Here is a 19,516-nt window from a genome sequence, read left to right as displayed (position 1 = left end):
GCTTGTTGGAAAAGCTTTGGCTGGGATGCTCTCTTCATGACAGACACACAAAGCAGGGTCAGTTAGGACATGAATAATTGAATTTGGTGTGTAATAAATCTTGATTTGCTCAACTGAACTTGTTTAGGTTGAATTAAAAACAAAAAATAGTTTATCATTGACAAAAAAAATGCTTCTAAACCTTGTTTTTTTAATGCTAGAAGTGATGAAGCTGTTACAGCTTTAGTGAAAACAAACAAACAGCAGTCTTTGTTGGCTTAATCTTTTATTATTAAGAATGAAACAACTGAGAAATGATTTGTTCCATGAACAGCGTTTTTTATACTGGCAACATTTAACACTGTTTTAATAAGATGAATCTGCAAAACAAACAGCTGACAATCGATGACGTACGGCTGATTTAACATACTGCTCACACTGCAAACAGATACTCATAACTTCATGTATCTCTAGATGTAACTCTAGATAAGTTACATTTATCTTTTAAAGAAAAAAAACGCTGTTTCACTGGATCTCACTCAGCTGATATGATGAAGAACATGGCACTTGATCTGGATTTAATCTGGAGTTAACACATAATCCTTTGGACTAATCTCTATAATTTCACTCAAACTCCACTCTAAAAACAAACTTATTCATCTAAACCAAAGGAGCTGTTTTAACGGTGCATAGCTGCTCTGCCATAACATAATGCATAATCCTCAGTATGGCTAAGTTTATGTTGCGGTGACAACCTGCAGAAGAAGCTAAATGTCCAGAACAGGAATTGGAATTGGCTGCTACCTGAGCTCTGCACGCTGCATTTAGCATACGCAGGCTTGCTTTGTGTTTTACTATCAGTAACTCTGATAACACATTGTTGTTTTACCTGCTAAAAGATAAAGTCTTTGACTTAGCATTAGCCTACAGTACAATTATAATGCTATAACCCTCAGCCACAGCTAGATGACAGCACAACAGCTTGTAGACCTTTTGATTAAGAGGCAGTGCACACTTCCTCAAACAGTGTAAACAAACATTTAAAGTACTCTTGGCTCTACATGGCTGACTTAAAAAAAGGCGAAGTTCACTGTCATGTAAACGAAATAGCTCTATGCTTGTAATCCCTACAAAATAAAAGTGTAAATCAGTGCAGTTTGTAGAGGTGACAAGGCTTCACCTGGGTAACAGAAACCAGTCCACATAGAGGTTGAAATTCAAGCTCTAAGGCACCGCAAAGTCAGCCTGAACTAAACAATGTAAAGCTTTTTATTTTTATTTTAAAAATGCTGTGTAAGGGAATAATTGGATTCCAATATATATGAATGATCTCATTGAGAACTGGTCTCTTATCACTATAACAACATCTGTATGCTGGTGCTGAGATAGAAAACTGGATGCTTTGCCCAGTCCTCAGATATAAATCAGCTATCTAGTATCTCATTGAAGATGAAACATTCTGACATCTTAAGTCAAAAACCAGGATGTTCCATTTTGTGCAGAAGGAAACATTTTACCTTCATCCAACACACTTGTACAACATACAGTAAAACCCCCCAAGCACACACACTCTTGTCTGCTAATACTGTGATGACCTCAAAGACATTAAAAAACGCCATCCTGACAGAACAGGCAAACTTTGACACGGTTTCATTCACAAATACGGGAAGTTAAAAGCCAATTTTTAGCCAGGCTGCCTGCTTTGCTGAGCCTGTGTTTAAATGAGGCCACAGAAGCCGTCCAAACCTACCACCGCTGCTATTCTAAGGGACGAGTATTGCTTTACTCATTACCTTTTTAGATTCAACTTCCAGCATCTTCCCATAGCAGCCGACAGTAAAAACAAAACGGTTCCCTCTTTTCCCTGTTCTTTCTCTGCATTTTACCCTCAAATGGATCTTATGCAGCAGAATAATTATTGGAAATCTGAAGACCCACAAGCTTAGACACTTTCTGTATGCTACTTTGTACCAAAATCTCATTAAATAGAAAAAAAAAACAGGAGGGCAGAGAACAGCATCCCCCCTTAAAGTAGAGCTGCAATAGATATTACGTCATGTTGCGTTTATTTCCTGCTACAATCGGCCGAGCAAACTCCACAAAGTCATCAATGAGTACAGGCCAGGCACCTGAGGAGAAGGCAGAAAGGACAAGGATTAGTTCACATCTAGAGCTGGCAATTAACTCATTGGATGAGGAACCCTATGGAAAAATTGCAATGACTTGCAAATAAATAAGGAACTTTCTAAATTTTACATCAATCTGAAAAAATGCATTAAATTCCATATATAGGGAGACATATTGCTGCTAATTTTAGTTTAAAAACAGCTCAAATAAGTCAGATAGACAGAGATGCTGATACACATCAAGTATTGTTAAAAACTCTTAATTTGAAAGAGATCTTTGGATTTAAACCAATGAATATGCTTTGATGTCAACTACTCCTTGGTCTGTGGCTGTATGTTTAGGTTTGTTTTCCTGCTAAAAGGTGAACCACAGGCTAAAATCTTTTGCATCCTCCTTATAAGTTTTTTTTTTAAACTGTATTTAGCTTCCTGTCACCTCTAGGCAGTATCCCTGTCATAATCTTCCTGTTTTGGGTTCATAGGCTAAACAGTTCTCTGTCAGATGTGCACAGAGGGTTGGACCTGTCTGTTGCCATCCTTTGTCTTCCCAATCCTAGACAGACAGATGGAGAATGTTCATATATTAAAAACTAAATGAGATCTACGTCTAAAGAAAAGAAAAATGCAGCAAAAAATGCCGTGGGCCGGTTTCTATGCTCAGAGAGAGATCTGTAAAGTTTATTGAAGTTTTTCCTCTTTTCTTAATTAATAGGTGAGAGATACGCCGTGGTTACCAGATCTATCTGCCCCTCAATATTTTTTTTTTTTTTTGTGAGGCTCAAAGAGGATTCGTTTTTTTCTCCCCCTGAAGTTTTTTTTTTTTGTCGAGTAGATTGATAAACTGCGCTGCCTGCCCCTTGTAGTTTTTGCGAGGCTCAAAGAGGATCACTACTTTTTCCGTTTTCTATCCTGCTGAACTCCTAACATGGGTAAAGTATTCTCCTTTTTAATGTTTTATTCATTGTTTTTGCATGAGTGTCCAACTTGCTATATAAGCGACGTGCAACTCCAAAAAGTGATTGTTTCCCAGATTTTATTTTGTATTTTCCTCCAAAGCAGATGTGTTTTACTTCGTAATTGCGCCTCTCTTCCTGTCAGACCCATGAAATTGCTGCTGAATCACTAATTCGCTGCGTAGTCCAACTAAATCAGACCTGGGGTCTATCTCAGTCAGACCTATGCAGCCCCCTTGTGTAAAATCGTGCCTTGTGATCATCCCCATTGACTTTCAATGAGCGCTAAACGCCACAACCTCGCCCGACTTGATTTTCTGTCAGATCGGACGCAAAATCGGATTTGAGGAGTTCTGGCCTTTAGAGATACACAAGTCAAGGGTTAAATTAATGTGCATATCACATTTTTCATTTTATAAAACAAAGGGGGCAGGAAAAGCTAAACTAGTCCATCTTTAGTCCATTTCCATCTAGATTTTCTGAGGGTCTTTTTTTAATTGAGAAATACAAAAACAAGTGTCAGGGAAGGTGAAAGCATCAGCGTCCCTTTGCCTTTTCACTGGTTTCCCTCAAGGTTATAGAACGATTGTTCAAATACTGCATCTCAAACCAGGGACCATCCTTCTGGACTCACCTTCTTCATCGTAGTTTGACATGTCGTCTGCGATCATGTTGCCAAAGTCCAACAGGAGGTTCCAGGTGTCTTTGGGAATTGAGCGTTTGTGATGCTCCTAAAACAAGTTAAAGGAACAGAATAACCTTATCTTTACATTTTTACACAACCAACAAGTGCTCTGTGGGAGAAATAATTAGTGGATATATTTATTTAGATTAACAGTGCAACTGTCTAGTTGGAAAATGCAGCCAAAACATCTCTAGATCCACAAACTTAGATACTGGAAAACAAGGTGTCCCACACTTACCAGCAGGAAGCGGATCCACAGATCCAAGAACTTGAAACGACCTGTAAGAACTAGATTCCAGTAGGCCACAGCCATCTCTAGATCTACAAACATCATTTATAAGTTAATGTATTTTGGATTTACACTTTTGGATAGTTTCTAACATGATCTTCTTACCTAAACCTTTCTGGCCTGGGTTCTTAGCAAAGCTGAAGGTAAACTGGTAAAAGTCTTTAAATTTGCCCGTGTCTTTTAACTCCTGTTCGAGCCTGGGGAGAATAGCTCTAAGCTTTTCTGGACCATCACATCTGAAAGAAATAAAGATAAATAAAAGGGATAATATGATTAAATATAAGCTCTGTGTAAAAGTATTAAATATTTGTCTTTTCATGACTTTTACCCGAGCTCCACCATCCCATCAAAGAACTCCTTCCTGCTGAACTCGCACTGCGTGGCCGCTCTGAACTTCCATGCCACCACCAGGATGCTGATGCTGGCTGGATCCAGGTTTAGGTCGTCACAGAACTGCTGGATCCCATCGATGCCTATCTTATTCTCATCATGGGGGTCTGTAAAGGAGACGAAGTGATCTTAGCCACACAGATAGACAGATTTTTACACATGTCTGCTAAAAACTTGCCTTTGTATCTGTTGTAGAGCTGTTCAAGCTTCTTGCGGTCCACTGAGGTTTTCATGAATTCTCTGTAGTATAAACCTGAATCCTGGAAATAGTTGTTTATGGCGACTTCTAGTTTCCAATCATTCTGTGTCAGGCACTGCACAGCTGTCCTGTCCCCTGCCTGCGTGAAGGAGATAAACCGACGAACCGTATCCCTCTGGGATGCCTTCAGCTTGTTCTGTCACACAAATAAAAAAAAATAAGGGAATAAATACTTAGATATTTTTGTATTCCAGGCCAGTAGGTAAGGACGCTAAGAGCCAAAACATTTACCCTTTTTTTCCCTTTAATGGATGTCTGGAAGCATTGAAAAAAATCTTAGACAATTTTGTCATTTCAAACAATGACAAGGTATTGTGACTAAAACAGACAAAAAAGGATAAGCATAGAATTCCTAAAAGCACCGTTTTAACAGAATAGTGCAATAGCTACTGATGTAAAAAAAAAAAAAAAAAAACTGAAGTGATTTTGATAATTTTGCAAGTAAACAGGAAAGGGGCTACATATCAGTTTATATCAGTTTGCTTGTCCAAAAACAGCATTGTCTTTATTTGACAAGTAAAGCAAACAAGAAGTAAAGCAAAAAGGGAGGTCTGATGCATAATCCATCCATCCATTTTCCGTCACTCTTATCCCTGCTGGTGTCATGAGGGGTGCTGGTGCCTAACTAACAGTCTTGTTGTTGTTGTTTTTTTGGACCATGGGAGGAAGCCAGAGTACCCGGAGAGAACCCGCACATGCACAGGGAGAACATGCAAACTCCATGCAGAAAGACCCCGGGCTGGGAATCGAATCCAGAACCTTGTTGCTGCAAAGTAGCAGTGTTACCACCTGTTATAATACATGTTGTAATTAATTTAATTATTGTGCAGACTGTGTATTTCAGTGATTTGGTTGAGTTACCTCGTTAAATAAATAAATAAATAAATAAATAAATACCCAAAAGAAATAAAAATTTTTACTTTGAATGTGAAACTTCCATTCAAATAAAAGTGCTTTTTAACTTCCAGCCGCATCTCCGAGCAAATATATGATTTCTATCCAAATCTGAACATTCAGAAAAGTTTCAGAGTTAAGCATTGCATGCAGGAAAAAAAAAAATCAAGTTAGAGTCTAAAATCTTCTAAGCTGGAGTGATGTCACTTTCAAACAACAGCACAGCAATCATGCTGTCATGTTTTGGTGATCTAATAAGGATCACAGACCTGACTGATTGGATGATCAAACAGCAGGTGACCCAGATTCCAGTGGGAAGTCTGTGCTCAGCTCTACAGGTTCTCCTGACCTGCAGCTGCACAGGAAAACTGAAAAACCAAAAGAGCTCCGATCTCCAAATGCCAGGAAACCCGACCTCCCTTTACCGTAAACATTAGTGGCAGCTGTTTGGTGTCATCTTCTTCATCGCTCTGCAGATGCCCCTTTGTTTTATTTTTCTAAGTATTACCTACCATTTTATCACCAGCTGTTTTTGGTCAACTTGCTATCCCAGATCGCATTAGTGCGCATGCGCAAGAAAAAACAAACAACGCGTTCCAGACTAGAATCATGGGAAATGTAGTCCCGGTTAATTTAACAGGCTACAAACTTTAGAAAGTAGTATAAAAAGAATTTCTACAACAATGAACAACACTTTAAAAATAACTTGGTTGCTGCTTAATTAATGTACCGAAAATGTATTTTAAGTAATCTACAAAAAAAAAAAATTGTATTCTAAATGTTTTATGTACAATGGAGTACTAGTTTTTGGAATTATTTATTATTGTTATAATTCAGTAAACTCATGTTGAACTAGAGTAAGTCCAGAATCAGAGGCAAGTTAAAGTACTTATGACAGAGCAGTACCCGCCAGTTGGTGGCGGTAATGCTCACCTAACGTTTTTGCCAACAACCATAAAAATTTCACCAAGAAGAAGAAGAAAAAGAAGCTGAGGAAGAAGAAGAAGAAGAAGTAGTACCCGATATTTCTAAGAACTACAATTCCCAGATCAGCTCTGATAAAGATGTTTCGGAAGTAATCTGACGGTTGAATCAAACTTTTAGCTAAAGGCGACAGAAACACAAAGCAAAAGTTGTTTAATCTAAGGTGATTTTTTTTACGTTGCCGAGAATATGTCGTTTAAAAACACTAAAGGTTTGTTTGCTATTATTAGCAAAAACCGTGTTAGCAGCGGTGAGGTTATGTCACTATTGGAGAGAAGGTGAACCCAGCTGGATAAAGCTGGACTGACAGCTCCGAAAACTAACAAGAAGAAGATATATTGTGTACATATTAGAGAGGAGAAAATACATCTTTAAGTAAATGTGACGCACATTGGTGTTAGGTTTGACATACCTCTGATCTCTACTCTGAGCTGAATTGAGGGGCTCCGACACCAATGGCTGGACAGGGCTGGAGGAGGTCGGAGTAAACATGAAGTAAGAGCAGGGAGCGCCTCTGATACTCAGCTATGTGGCAGAGCAGGGGAGGGCACAACTACACGATTGTTTCTCTGCAGACATCCAGGACTCACTATACTAGGAGTTTCATCCAAACTAATGGACGTTTTTTTTCACCGACTGTGACGTATTCTGGTATGTTTATGTTATTTTTAGGACATGTTTTACTTTGTGTGTCGTGGTGGTTTCATATGTGAACCATGGATGTTTAATTAAACTGTTGGACTTCATTGTAAAGGCAAAAAAAAAACCTGCTTTCTAGGATTCTGGACTCGTTTAGATCAGTTCTAGTTACAGTAAGGAAAAACTCCTTATATATTAAAATTGGGATTGCCTTTTCTTTGAAAGATAGTTTGGGATTTTGAAGCCTTTATTTAAAAATAGGTCTTTTACAGTTTTTTAATGATAATCATTAGTTAAAGATCCCAAAGAGACACTTTTTGAAAAAACAGAACAAAATTTAATTTGCTATAACAGATTCATCCAATATTAACAATTAATTTTAGTTACAACATGGAAATAGGATAACTGGTCCTTAGTTTGAGCTTGGTTGTTTGTTCAGTTTGTCTCTGTTTCCCTTCGATTAATTAACACCGACACTCTGAGAGACCTTAAAGGAGTAGAATAGGATTTTATTTAAAGCCTGAAAAGCAGGATTGAAATAGGATAGTCCTTTGCTTTGTGTGACAGTAGTACCAAGCTTAAAAGGCAAATAATCTGCAGGCATTCTTTAACTTTATCACTTACATTAATTCTTCATATTCTAATACAGTTTTGTCTTTTTGCCACATATTTTTGTATATAGCAGAATCAACAGTGTAAATCTAAGCCAAAATATAGTTTCTTCAACAATCAACACAGTTAATGAAGTATAAACTTCAATCTTTTTGAATTTTGAAGAAACTAGTTGAAAATGCATCCATCAGTGTTTAATTGGATTTTTTTTTACACTACAATTGGTCTATTTTATGTAGCAAATAGCACTTTTGATGACCTGATTGTGTGTTGCAGATTTTCCATTTTTTTTTATTTGCAGCCCAGGTCTGAGCAGCGTTGTTCCTGATTTCTAGCAACTCCAGCAGAGTGGCAACAAAGGAAAGGAGGAAGTTTAACTCATGCTGCCAAAGGTAGGCTGAGCTCTGAGTTCAATGCATTCAGCTACATTTTATTGATAACTATCAACATAAACATGATCTGATGTGTAATTCTTTTCAGATTTTTAATAGAAATAGAAACTCTAAGGTATTAGTAGAAAGACAGGTAGCGCAGGAATGTTAACATGTGACATGCTCTGTCACATTGTTGCTCTATTTGCCATAATTTGTGTTGCAGCCACACCCTTGGTAAAGTGTAAATATAAGATAGCAGAATGTGTGTATCCACATCCTGCACTCTGTCTGAAAACATACCCTGTAAAAGCACAAATGTTCAAATAAAAATCTCTCATATTTGGCTAACTTGAGAGTGTTCCATATTCCTGTAGTCAGGCACTGAGATATTGTCTCGATGCATCAACCTAACATGTGGTTTTGCTTCCAGTTATTACAGCGTGTCAGAGCGGTCTTCTGTTCTAAGAATGCCTGTTTCCTTAACAACCTTTCATTTAGATACCAACCAGGATATCCTTCATAAAGACATTTCGAAAGAATGTAGCTGACATTATAAAAATTAAAATGATAATGTTTTGTTTGTAACTGCATGGGGTAGAGGATAAAGCTTTTAAGAGATTTTCTTTGAACGTGTAATCACTGTGGAAAAACTATTCCAGTGTAAGCTTTTTTTTTTTTTTTTACTGGATTTAATATTAAAATCTAATTACTCCGTTCCTCCTCCAGCTCCTGAATTTCTTCTCAAACTCCTCACCTTAGTGAAGTGGTTTGGATGCAGCTATTGTGCTGGCTGCTGTGCCTCGCCCTGACTGAGGCTCTCCCTGCGGTGCCAAAGGAACAGGTGGCCCGGCATGCTGTCAAGCTCTACCGGAGCAAAGGGCCAGCGCACGGCCACAGGTGGCTGACCAATAACTGCAAGCTGCTGGTGGGTCTTCTGCGGCAGAAGAATGTGGTCATCCACAAGCTGGCGGCAGCTGCAAAGGCTGTTGGAAGAGACCAAAACCTTTCAGAGCCAGAGAAGCTCTTCCAGGTACCACTCTATGAAACACCAGTTGGCCTTTTTATTCTCAGCTGAAAACCCAATAATGTTTGAGTTATGAGGTGTTCAAGCTGTTTAGGGTTAATTTGTAGCTTTTCAAAACTACTCGTTCTATATTACAGTCTAGGCGGTTAGGAAAGAGCTAACTTGTGTAGCAGAGTTAACACACATCCATGTGAAGCAAAAGTTAAGCCTAGATGATTACCTGTTAGACAGCAATTATTATCATTGTTTAAATACACACCACTTTATACAAGAAGAAGAAGGAATACCTTACAGTCAGGAAGGTAAACCTCTAAGTAGACAGTAGAGAACTTAATGGGTCAAAGGTCAATAACTTCAGCGTTAAGTTGGGAGCTAACTTATAAAGCTGTTCTCTTTGTGTGGTTATAAATGGAATCCTCACCAGCGCAACAAGTTGTCACTATTTTTCCTGGGATCCAAAAAAAAGAGGAAACTAAAAATATTTAAAACGTACACATAAAAACATGTGATGAAACATTGCTTACATTCTACACAAGAGTGTCTACTTTCAAAGCATTTAAAGTCCTTTCAAAACACATTTCAGAGCACTTTATTGTATAGAAAATATTTTAATACCGACTTAAATGTTTTTGGTTTTTACTTCCCGTCTGGTAGTGTGTGCCACTTATGCATTGCTCTTTACATGAACATAACTGTTCTTGCTTTTGGTTAAATGAATTTGCCTGTTGTGGATGTCTGATTAAAAATATATTTATCGTTACTAAATAAACGGTTCTGGAAGAGGATTATTGGACACTTTTCTGTTATAATATTTTTTTGAAAAGATAATAGAGAAGAAGATAATCTGTTTTTATATGAAATTACAACTACTGAGAGCTCTAATCAGGGCTCTCTCTGGAAACTCTTGTTTATTAACTTTACACATTTATTAAATATATGAACTGCTTGTAAATAAAGGTACTTTAGCATTATGGTATATGAAACAAGCTTTAGCCAGGAACTGTTTTAACCTCTCAAAACCCACCCGATCGCTGGCGACCGTTTTTATAGTGTTTAACTAAACTCATACTGCATGAAAATTACTACGGTAAAATTTGTACCGATAAACACATGTTAGACATCGTTGGAAATCTTAGATTCTCCACAAATCAATTCATTTTATGGACACAGTGAGCACTAAAGCACAATTAACACAGATATAGCAACATGTCAAAATGTAAACATTACAAACAAGCCAAAACTACATACATTTGAAGGCATCAATAAGCCGTTTTATAAATCCAAACTTAAAAAGCATTCCATGATGAGAAAATAACCCATAACGGCCGTTTTTTAACATCAGAAAAGTTAGCTGGTCATAGCTAATGTTTAGCATCTTGCTGATAAGACTTCCTCAAACGTTAGCCCGCGATGTTTGGTATGGTTCTTTACATCGTCTTTTTACATACAAGACAAAAGTGTCCGTATCTTTGTATGACTTGATTTGAATCGAGGACAGCCGATGAAGTCTCACAAGCGCACCTTGCCTATCAGCCAATGAGGCACCTAGTAGAGCGATATTACGCCTTATAGAGTCTTGCTGTTATTGGTTAAGACCACCTGGGCTGTTTGGCTTTGTAGCCAATGAAATAAGATTTCAAACAAGGGTAGACATGGCTGGGCTGCATAAAGCAGAGCCGTGTTACCGGCTTGCGTATGAGGGAAATACACTGATGAGACTGGATCAGTGCTCACATTTCAAAGCTGAATACTAACAACGCTACGATATTTTTGAAGTTTGGATGTTCATTTTGTTATATTACAATGACTAAGACCTGGACCTGTTGTAGACCTGTTGTAGTTAGAAGCCTGAAATTTTCTGCATTTGTGGTTGACATGATGTAGAACAAATATAATACAATGAGACATGGCTATTCTGAAGCATGTCTTTATTGCTGCTGTTCAAAAAAGACCTATTATTTTCAAGAATAAAAAAAACAACAACTTTTAGTCATGTTTGAACTGATACAGCTTAGGCTGTGTTTTACTCACACTATTTTCATTTATATTTTCAGAAACTAGAGGATGTTAGCTTCCATATGATGCTTCACACATGTAATGCGAGCTTGCAGTTCCTTAGTTATTTGGTTTTCCATTTGGGTATGCAAAATAGGCGAGGATTACTTCAAATTGGGTGGGTGTTTTAAATATAGAACATGTCTAAGTATAGATATTTTTGATCAAAACGATCAACATTTTATGTATTAACATATTATTTTAGCAAATGTATTTATTAATCACTCAACACTACTCTTTTATGAATTTGAATGAGTTTAAGCAATATTTGTTACTATTGAATCAATTTATATCCTGGTAGTGAAACTTCCCATGTTAGGATAACTTCTAGTTTACAATTTAATCTCTTCTTTTGTTCTTTTTAAATTTGTTTTAAGGTTCATACTCTGGAGGTTTTTCAAAAGGAGCTGAATGAAAGCGAGCACCTGGTGTTCCAGGCAGTGCACGGCCTGCAGAGGGTGCTGCAGGGAGACTATAGGGATGTGGTCAATATGAAGGAGAGCAGCAGACAGAGGCTGGAGGCCCTCAGAGAGGCAGCTATAAAGGTACCTGCATGGATTATGGATCATTCAAACACAAGTACAAAGTCATTGTTTGTGGTTAACCTTAACCAAATCCTAAATGAGTGAAAATAGGCCCAATTATACAAATGTTTTTAATTAAAACAGCTGCTGAAATTAAGTCCTGAGCTCTCTGAGTTCTACAACTCTTATACTTGCAAAAAGGCAAAATGCCATGTCACATTTTTTTTATAGTTAAGACTAGAGCTAGCTATTTTATATAAAAAAAAACAAAAAATTCTCTCAAACATCTAAAAATTTTTTTAAACATTTCTCAATTTGTTATATATACGAGGATGCAATATTTTAGCGTGTTTCTCTGCTTTATAAAAATAAAAAAATAATTTTCCTTTAGATATTTATTTATGAAAGTTGAAAGGAAGCTTTATCTTTCTTATTTTTTTTTATTTCACATGAAGGATTTTCAGCGATGCAGCATCATTTCAAAGACAGTAAACAAATGATGTCCCTAAATACATGTTTCTGAATCTGGTGTTCCAGTAGGTTAGGTTGAGTTGTTTAAACATTAAAGGTATAATGGAGGATATTTGCAAATTTTTGAAAATTCTCTCCACTTAAAAAAATTAAATAAAATGCGTATGCACAACCCTGTACCCACTTCCAAGAGGGAACGGCTATTAAACGTGTATGTGAGCATGCATGAGCCCATTTCTCCTCGTGCATGCTCTGTTTAAAAGTTACTGTTTGCATTACTTTCCAATTTTTCCACTATGTCAGACTCACCCCCAGTAAGTGAAAATGGGGACAAGCACGTAGGACGGCCTTATGTAAACATATCACCAGAATGATTGACAATTAGGAGGAACACTTATTTTGATAATCAACCTGGAAAAAGAACATCCTCCTCTATACCTTTAATTTACTGTAAGGAAAGGGCTTTTATTTCTAGATCTGTTTAGTAGTGAATACATTGGTTTTTTCACCTTTCAGGAAGAACAGGAGTACATGGAGCTTGTGGCTGCAGAGAAGCATCAGCAGGAAGCCCTTAAAAATGCTTTGGACAAGAACAAGACTCTTACTATCCTGGAGGAGATCTTGGAGGACGTGAGGAAGGCCGCAGACCGCCTAGAGGAGGAGATCGAGGAGCATGCCTTTGACAACAACAAACAGGTCTGCAGCTGAACAAGTTCTGTTTCATTAGGCTGCTAAATCTCAGAGAACATGCGCCGACTCAGGAGTTGTTTTATCCAGAACCAAAGGATATGCATATGCTCTGCATTTTGTGTAGATGAAGGGAGTGAATGTGGAAGCAGTCCTCAGAGTGGAAGAGGATGAGGAAAAAGGAGGGAAAGCGAAGAACAAATCAGCACAGAAAGAGGTGGAAGATGATTTGGGGCTTAGCATGCTGATTGACTCCCAGAATAACCAGTACGTTCTGACCAAACCGCGGGACTCCACCATGCCGAGAGCAGACCATCACTTCATCAAGGTTAGCTCGCTCCTCCTTCCTGGGATTTCCTGGTTTTATCCTTGCTGCAGAAGAGGTGGAAATGCTTCATTGTTTGGTTTGATGTTCTTCATCGTCATCATTTGCAGGACCTAGTGTCAGTGGTGATGCTCTCCCTGCCTTGTGGTTGGGTTTGCAGTCTGGTGGGTCTTCCTCCCATGTTTGGATATATCATCTGTGGCGTCCTGCTCGGCCCTTCTGGCCTCAACAGTATCAAGGTTTGTGTCAGCGCTTCATGAGTGCGACTCCTTAAGAATGATCCACCTTTAAAGAAACATTAAATCCCTGACTGGCTTTTCTTTCTCCAGTCTCCAGTTCAGGTGGAGACTCTGGGGGAGCTGGGTGTGTTCTTCACTCTTTTTGTGGTGGGACTGGAGTTCTCACCTGAGCGCCTTCGAAAGGTGATTGAATGATGATTCCCTATTCAGTTGTGTTATTTAATGCTGCTACACCAATGTTTGTTGTTACATAATGAACATAAAAACAGAATTCAGAGTTTTTAGAAGGTAAAAAAATTCTGATATGTTCCTTTAAATCTATTCTCAGGAGTAGCATGGCTGGCATGCATTTTCCAAAAAAAAAGACCCGAAATAGTTTATTTTACAAAAAAACAAAAAATGCACTAAATGTTGTGCTGCTTAAATGTATAGTTTAGTTTAGGATTTTCACAAATTTTTTAGAAGACCTACTTTCTCCACTTTAAAAAATGAAATGCACATGCACAACCCTTTACCCGTGCAAGAGCGTGGACACGCTCATTTCTCCTCACGCACGCTCTGTTTATAAGTTGCTGTTTGCATCGCTCATACAAGCTTACTTTCCAAAAGAAGATTTTCAATTTTTCCACTATGTCAGACTCACCACAATAAGTGAAATGGGTACGAGCACGTAGGACGGCCTTATGTAAACATATCACCAGAATTATTGACAATTAGGAGGACTCTTTATTTTGATGATCCACCCACCACTATACCTTTAAGTTTTCTTGGCAAATGCTTTAATAAACCTTTACTAACAATCCTCACAAAAAAATAAACAATTCTAACACACAAAAAAAACACGCTCCTCTTCCCTCTGCAGCTCTCCTACAGCTCCTAATTATAGCTGAAAGCTCTTGTTTCCACTGTCCTTCAACAAAAAAGAAAAAACTATGTCCTTACAAATAAATTGTAAATCTGATCAAAGGTTGAATATGCAGGATATTAATACTTTTAAATACAAATAGATATTAAAATTGTTAATAACAATCAAACTAATAACTTTGATTATTACTGTCTATCCTAAATTAAAGGCATTTATAACCTGTCATTCTAAAACTTTATATAGATTCTGCCTGGATTCTGACTAAGCTGTTCAGATATATGAGAAATCTTTGAACTAAAATGCTTTATAGTATCTCAGGTTTCAAGTCTCTTTGCATTTAGTGAAATCAATCCTTTTATTAACTACATTCCCAGTTAAAGAAAAATAATATGTTTAAGGTTGTAACAAAGAAATGAACCCCCTACAGTACTTATTAACTAAGTTGAGAAAATTTTATTTAAAAAGGTTCCTTAAAAGAAGTGAAGCTCAGTGGCAATTGGCCAGTGTTGTTGTTTGAAAAAAGATGACATTTGTAAAGCTGGCTGTGCGCTCTGTATGCTCAGGTATGGAAAACCTCGGTTCAGGGGTCGTGCTACCTGAGTCTGCTGATGGTGGGGGCCGGCTTGTTATGGGGCCAGCTTCTGCATATTCGACCCACTCAGACGGTGTTCGTTTCCACCTGTCTGTCCCTGTCCAGCACACCTCTTGTGTCGCGCTTCCTGGCAGGAGGAAGCAGGGTGGAAAGGGAAGGTAAGAGGAAATGTGGGTGTTCTGAAACTGGCAGTCATCTTTTAGATGGAGAGAACAGGATGCATTTCCCTCAGATTAACATCTGATTTAATAGTTTTTAAAGAGTGCTGCACGTGTTTGTAGGGGAGCTGGATTACAGCAGCGTTCTGCTGGGGATGCTGGTGATGCAGGACGTTCAACTCGGGCTCTTCATTGCTGTCATGCCCACTCTGATCCAGGCACAGAGCGGAGACTTGGACAGGTAACATTTTTTATTTTTTGTCTTTTCTTCCTCATACGTTCCTCCCTCAGAATAGTTTTGCAACCTTTTAATTCTGTTCAAACTAGCTTGCTGTATGGAGGTCTGCGAGTGCTAAAGCTTCTGACACAGGTTCTGGTGTCGTTGGGCGCCGTGCTGCTGCTCTGCCTGCTGCTCAGATCCTTCCTAATTGGTCCATTTTACAAGAAGCTTCACGCCGAGAGCAAAGGCAACAAGGAGATCCTGGTGCTGGGGATGGCAGCTTTTGTGTTTTTCATGCTGACGGTAAAATAAGAAACATTTTCTGGGATTTCTTATGCAGTTTCTTGAGTTTGAAATAAAAAAGAAAGTATTTTTTTTTATTATAGGTGACAGAGTTCCTGGATGTCTCCATGGAGCTGGGCTGTTTCTTAGCAGGAGCTTTGCTGTCATCGCAGGGTCACATGGTCACAGCCGAGGTCATGGGCTGCATCGAGCCAATCAGAGACTTCCTCGCCATCATCTTCTTCGCCTCTATTGGTAAGGCGGAACACAAGGACGTAGCTTTGAATCTTTTTTTTATGGTGTTCACACTGACTCGACCTTTTCGTCTACGTGGCACTGCAGGTCTTCACGTCTTCCCTACGTTTGTGTTGTATGAGCTCACCATCCTGCTTGTGCTCACACTTACACTGGTCATCATGAAGGTTTATATCATCCTCTGTTTGTTTTTCCTCTATTATTTTCTCTTTGCAATCAAAGTTTCTCCTTCTGACTTCTCTTATGTTCCCAGTTTGTAATGGCGGTGCTGGTTCTGTCCACCATCCTGCCTCCGGGTTCTCGACACATTCGGTGGATCGTCTCAGCTGGTCTGGCTCAGGTCAGCGAGTTCTCCTTTGTTTTGGGCAGCCGTGCACGTCGGGCTGGCATCATCTCCAGAGAGGTCAGTGATGAGCTTGTTAAAGGTGTTGGCACCTTTTACAATATTATTACCGTTCTGAGTCTTCTGATCTCTATCCTTTTTTAAACAATAATAAAACAGTTTTACCAAAAACCTAAGGGTTTTAGAGCTTCTCTTGGTTTTTCTGCATATTGGAATAGAGGTATGTTTTATTGTTTATTCAAAGGCATTATATACCTTATCAGTATTCAATAACTTTTCATTTAAAAACCTCAATCATGTTGGAATTATTAAGAAAGTTTGAGTTGGTTTATTCTTTTCTAATTTAGTTCAGTGTTTAGTTAAGTGATTAGACATGAATGTGAATCTGTGGAGTTTTTTAATGTGACTGTGAGTTGAACATGTGAGCTTTGTGATCGTGCATAGAATTCACAAACGCAAAATTTAATAAAATGTGTCCAGAAAAGAGCTCCTAGTTCTAAATGCACAAGTTTGATTTTTAATCGCTTGATTAGTCCAAGCCAGTAGATATATCTTTATGAGTTGTAAAGTAGCACAGTTATATATAATCACTTCCTGGTACAATATATTAACCTAAACTTAATAAAATGGACTAAAAGCAGAACTTTTAGACGATCTTGACATTTGATAGGAATTAAAAAGGAGGACAGATTTGTCTTTCTGTGTTCGATTCTGTATCAATCATTCTAGGACATTAAAAGTGATGATGTCACCTGAACCCTGCATGTCTCTGCTCAGGTGTACCTGCTGGTGCTCAGTGTCACCACTCTCAGTTTGCTGCTGGCGCCGCTGCTGTGGAGAATCACCACACACAGGGGGATTCCTCGCACCGAGCGCAAAACTCTCACATGATGGCAGAGACTTCAGGGATGAGAAGAAACGTTGCTCTGCAGAATCATCACATAAAGCCTTATCATTTTTTTTTATACTGGACCAAATCTTCATCATATTCCTTTTTCTGATTCAGCACTGCTGTATAAATACTTAAAGGTCAATTCTGCTATATTTTGACTGTTACACGTCCCTACACCATGTTCACCACACTGAGCTCTGTATTGTTTTTAATCGTGCACACCAAAGCACTTCTAAAACAACCAATGGACCAACTCTGTTTAATATTAGGAGAAGATAATTTTTTCCTTATTCCGCATGTTTTTCGAGGCCACACTTCAGTTACACTACAGTTTAAGCTTTTTTTGTTGTAAATGAAAGCGTCATAGGATCACTGACTCTGCCTCAAACAAAGGCGAAAGTTTCTTGCTGTGTAACATTGTTGGTATGCTGGTTTAATCTCATCCTTCTACTACTGAGTTTCAGTTGAAAACTGATCAAAATCTGACCAGTTTCTTTTTTTTTTAACGGTATGTTGAACTGCAGCAATAGAAACAGACAATGAAACGGTTTCAGTAGAAGAAAACGAAACATTAAATTATTTATTAAATGCTGTTATTTGAAGAAAAACCAAACTGCACTCGTCCACTGAATGTTATATATGATGTGCCTGCTCCTCTCAGCTCCTTCCTGCACTAAGAGGTGGAGGTTTCCATACTGAAATGTAAAAACATTTGTCCTATAAGAGCATTAAGTACAATGTCATTATCTGTCACTAGTAAACATTTCTGTTTATTTTTATATTCCTTTTTGGGTAAGGTTTCATTTCTGTTTGTCATTTATAAACATTGCATTAATGTCTTCATTTGTATTTGCAGTGTTGAACCCAGTTAAATTAATTTTTCTTTAGATAAAGTTATTTGTCCTGATTATCAGTTTTTGTGTGTCTAAAGATTCATTATCATTATTAGGGACACCTGCTTTTTCAGAATCCTGATTTCTTGATTTCATGTTTTATATATTTTTTAAACAAAATATGGAAAGCTAATAGTTTTCATTCAAATAAAAAAAAAGACAAAGCTAACTTGAATATTTTTCTGCTGTTGTTTTACCCAGTAGCAAAAATAATTGAACAGCTCCCATTCATAAATCCACGTGATTGTTATTTTCCAAAGGGGTCCTAGGAGATGTGGAAACCCTAACAACCGTGTGACGCTGAGCTGTGAATGAGACAGCAGCACACGTGTCGAGTTGTGTGTTTGCAAGCATGTGTGCAGACCTGCTTAAGCTGATAACCTACAAACTATGCAGTCAGCACATCTCTGTAAGACCTCATCCTATTAGTTGGAGGGGATGATTAATAATAGACTTGTAAGGATTTTTTTTTTTTACTGATTTTGTTTTCACTCTTTGTAAACTTTGTCATATAGTTAGCAGCACTCGTCATAATGATTTACTCTGACAGTCACTCCTGTGCACTAGTTGGTGATATGCAGATGTTAGAAGAGTACAAAAAAGAATCACTCCATTACAGTAATCTCGATAAAACCTTCTCTTAAATACAAGTGAAATTACTGGTACAAAATATTTCAAGTATGCAAAATAAAAATTACCTAAAATTTAAGTTTATGTCAAAATTATTTAGTAATTTTTTTGGAAGCAGAAAAAAATCTTGCTTTTCTATTTCCAAAAAGAAAAGAGGAAATATTGGCTTTAAACTTTTATTATAAAACTGAGGCAATAAGTAGGAGGATAAATAAGAATTGTGGAAATAAAATCTTAAATCAGTTTAGCACCAACAGCGGTAAAATGTTCTGTACACTTCTATAGCACTTTATTTTGCTTCTATTTCTTCTGATAAACACAACTTATCTCAAGTTGTGTTCAGATAAAAATTTTTGTTACAATGTTTATAAAAAGCAAATAAGGGATATGAATTAAATATAAGGTGTTATTCTTTAAGCAACAGGCAAAAGCAGAATAGATAGATAGATAGATAGATAGATAGATAGATAGATAGATAGATAGATAGATAGATAGATAGATAGATAATGTAGGATGATCCTATATTCTGGACTGTTTCCTATTTTCTTTCCAAAAAAGCTTTAAGACCTGATGCCTCTTCTCCTTCCTTGCACTGCTTATTATTATTATTATTACTATTATTATTATTATTATAGATCAATTGTTCTCACTTTTCAGGAACAAAAACTGGGCTGAAAAGAAAAAAAATCTAAGAAAAAGTAAAATAAAGGAGGATTAGAAAAGAAGTACTGATTAAAACCAGTCTGAGAAACTGCATGAGGCCATCATTCAAATGAATTACTGAATATTCTGCCTGGAATACAATATCATCTTTTGCTTCTTTTGTCTTTTCCATGTTTTTATCTTCTGCTCTATACAGCCGGCACATGGGTAAGCA

At 37.6% G+C, this 19,516-nt stretch overlaps 2 protein-coding genes across 6 annotated transcripts; one reads left to right on the top strand and one right to left on the bottom strand.

Moving 5' to 3' along the window:
* Positions 1–248: 248 nt before the first annotated feature.
* dcun1d2b (DCN1, defective in cullin neddylation 1, domain containing 2b) lies at positions 249–7,151 on the bottom strand. Of its 4 annotated transcripts, none has more exons than XM_038283806.1 (7): positions 6,972–7,151; positions 4,601–4,817; positions 4,361–4,529; positions 4,138–4,268; positions 3,982–4,064; positions 3,693–3,789; positions 249–2,108 (listed from the first exon to the last, which is right to left on the bottom strand). In XM_038283806.1, exons 2-7 carry the CDS (start codon positions 4,653–4,655, stop codon positions 2,029–2,031), a joined length of 615 nt encoding a protein of 204 aa, XP_038139734.1. In that variant the 5' UTR covers positions 4,656–4,817; positions 6,972–7,151; the 3' UTR covers positions 249–2,028. The 4 variants fall into 4 exon arrangements, with proteins under 4 accessions (XP_038139734.1, XP_038139733.1, XP_038139732.1 ...); XM_038283805.1 differs by lacking the exon at positions 6,972–7,151 and adding an exon at positions 6,088–6,165; XM_038283804.1 differs by lacking the exon at positions 6,972–7,151 and adding an exon at positions 6,001–6,123.
* On the top strand, positions 6,591–17,895 carry tmco3 (transmembrane and coiled-coil domains 3). 2 transcript variants are annotated; one of them, XM_038283802.1, is made up of 15 exons: positions 6,591–7,210; positions 8,112–8,202; positions 8,911–9,214; positions 11,641–11,808; positions 12,775–12,954; positions 13,073–13,273; positions 13,381–13,509; positions 13,600–13,692; positions 14,938–15,136; positions 15,248–15,365; positions 15,452–15,647; positions 15,731–15,881; positions 15,969–16,048; positions 16,135–16,284; positions 17,002–17,895. In XM_038283802.1, the coding sequence occupies exons 3-15, from the start codon at positions 8,957–8,959 to the stop codon at positions 17,113–17,115; spliced, it is 2,037 nt and encodes a 678-aa protein (XP_038139730.1). In that variant the 5' UTR covers positions 6,591–7,210; positions 8,112–8,202; positions 8,911–8,956; the 3' UTR covers positions 17,116–17,895. The 2 variants fall into 2 exon arrangements, with proteins under 2 accessions (XP_038139730.1, XP_038139731.1); XM_038283803.1 differs by having other exon boundaries at positions 6,593–7,210; positions 14,938–15,124.
* The last annotated feature ends 1,621 nt before the right edge of the window (positions 17,896–19,516 follow it).

The sequence above is a fragment of the Cyprinodon tularosa genome, unplaced genomic scaffold (assembly GCF_016077235.1).
Source record: "Cyprinodon tularosa strain WSP-4 unplaced genomic scaffold, ASM1607723v1 ctg197, whole genome shotgun sequence".
Lineage (NCBI taxonomy): Eukaryota > Metazoa > Chordata > Actinopteri > Cyprinodontiformes > Cyprinodontidae > Cyprinodon > Cyprinodon tularosa.
The sequence above is the reverse complement of the archived record's forward strand: the minus strand, read 5'-3'. Positions and strand labels throughout refer to the sequence as shown.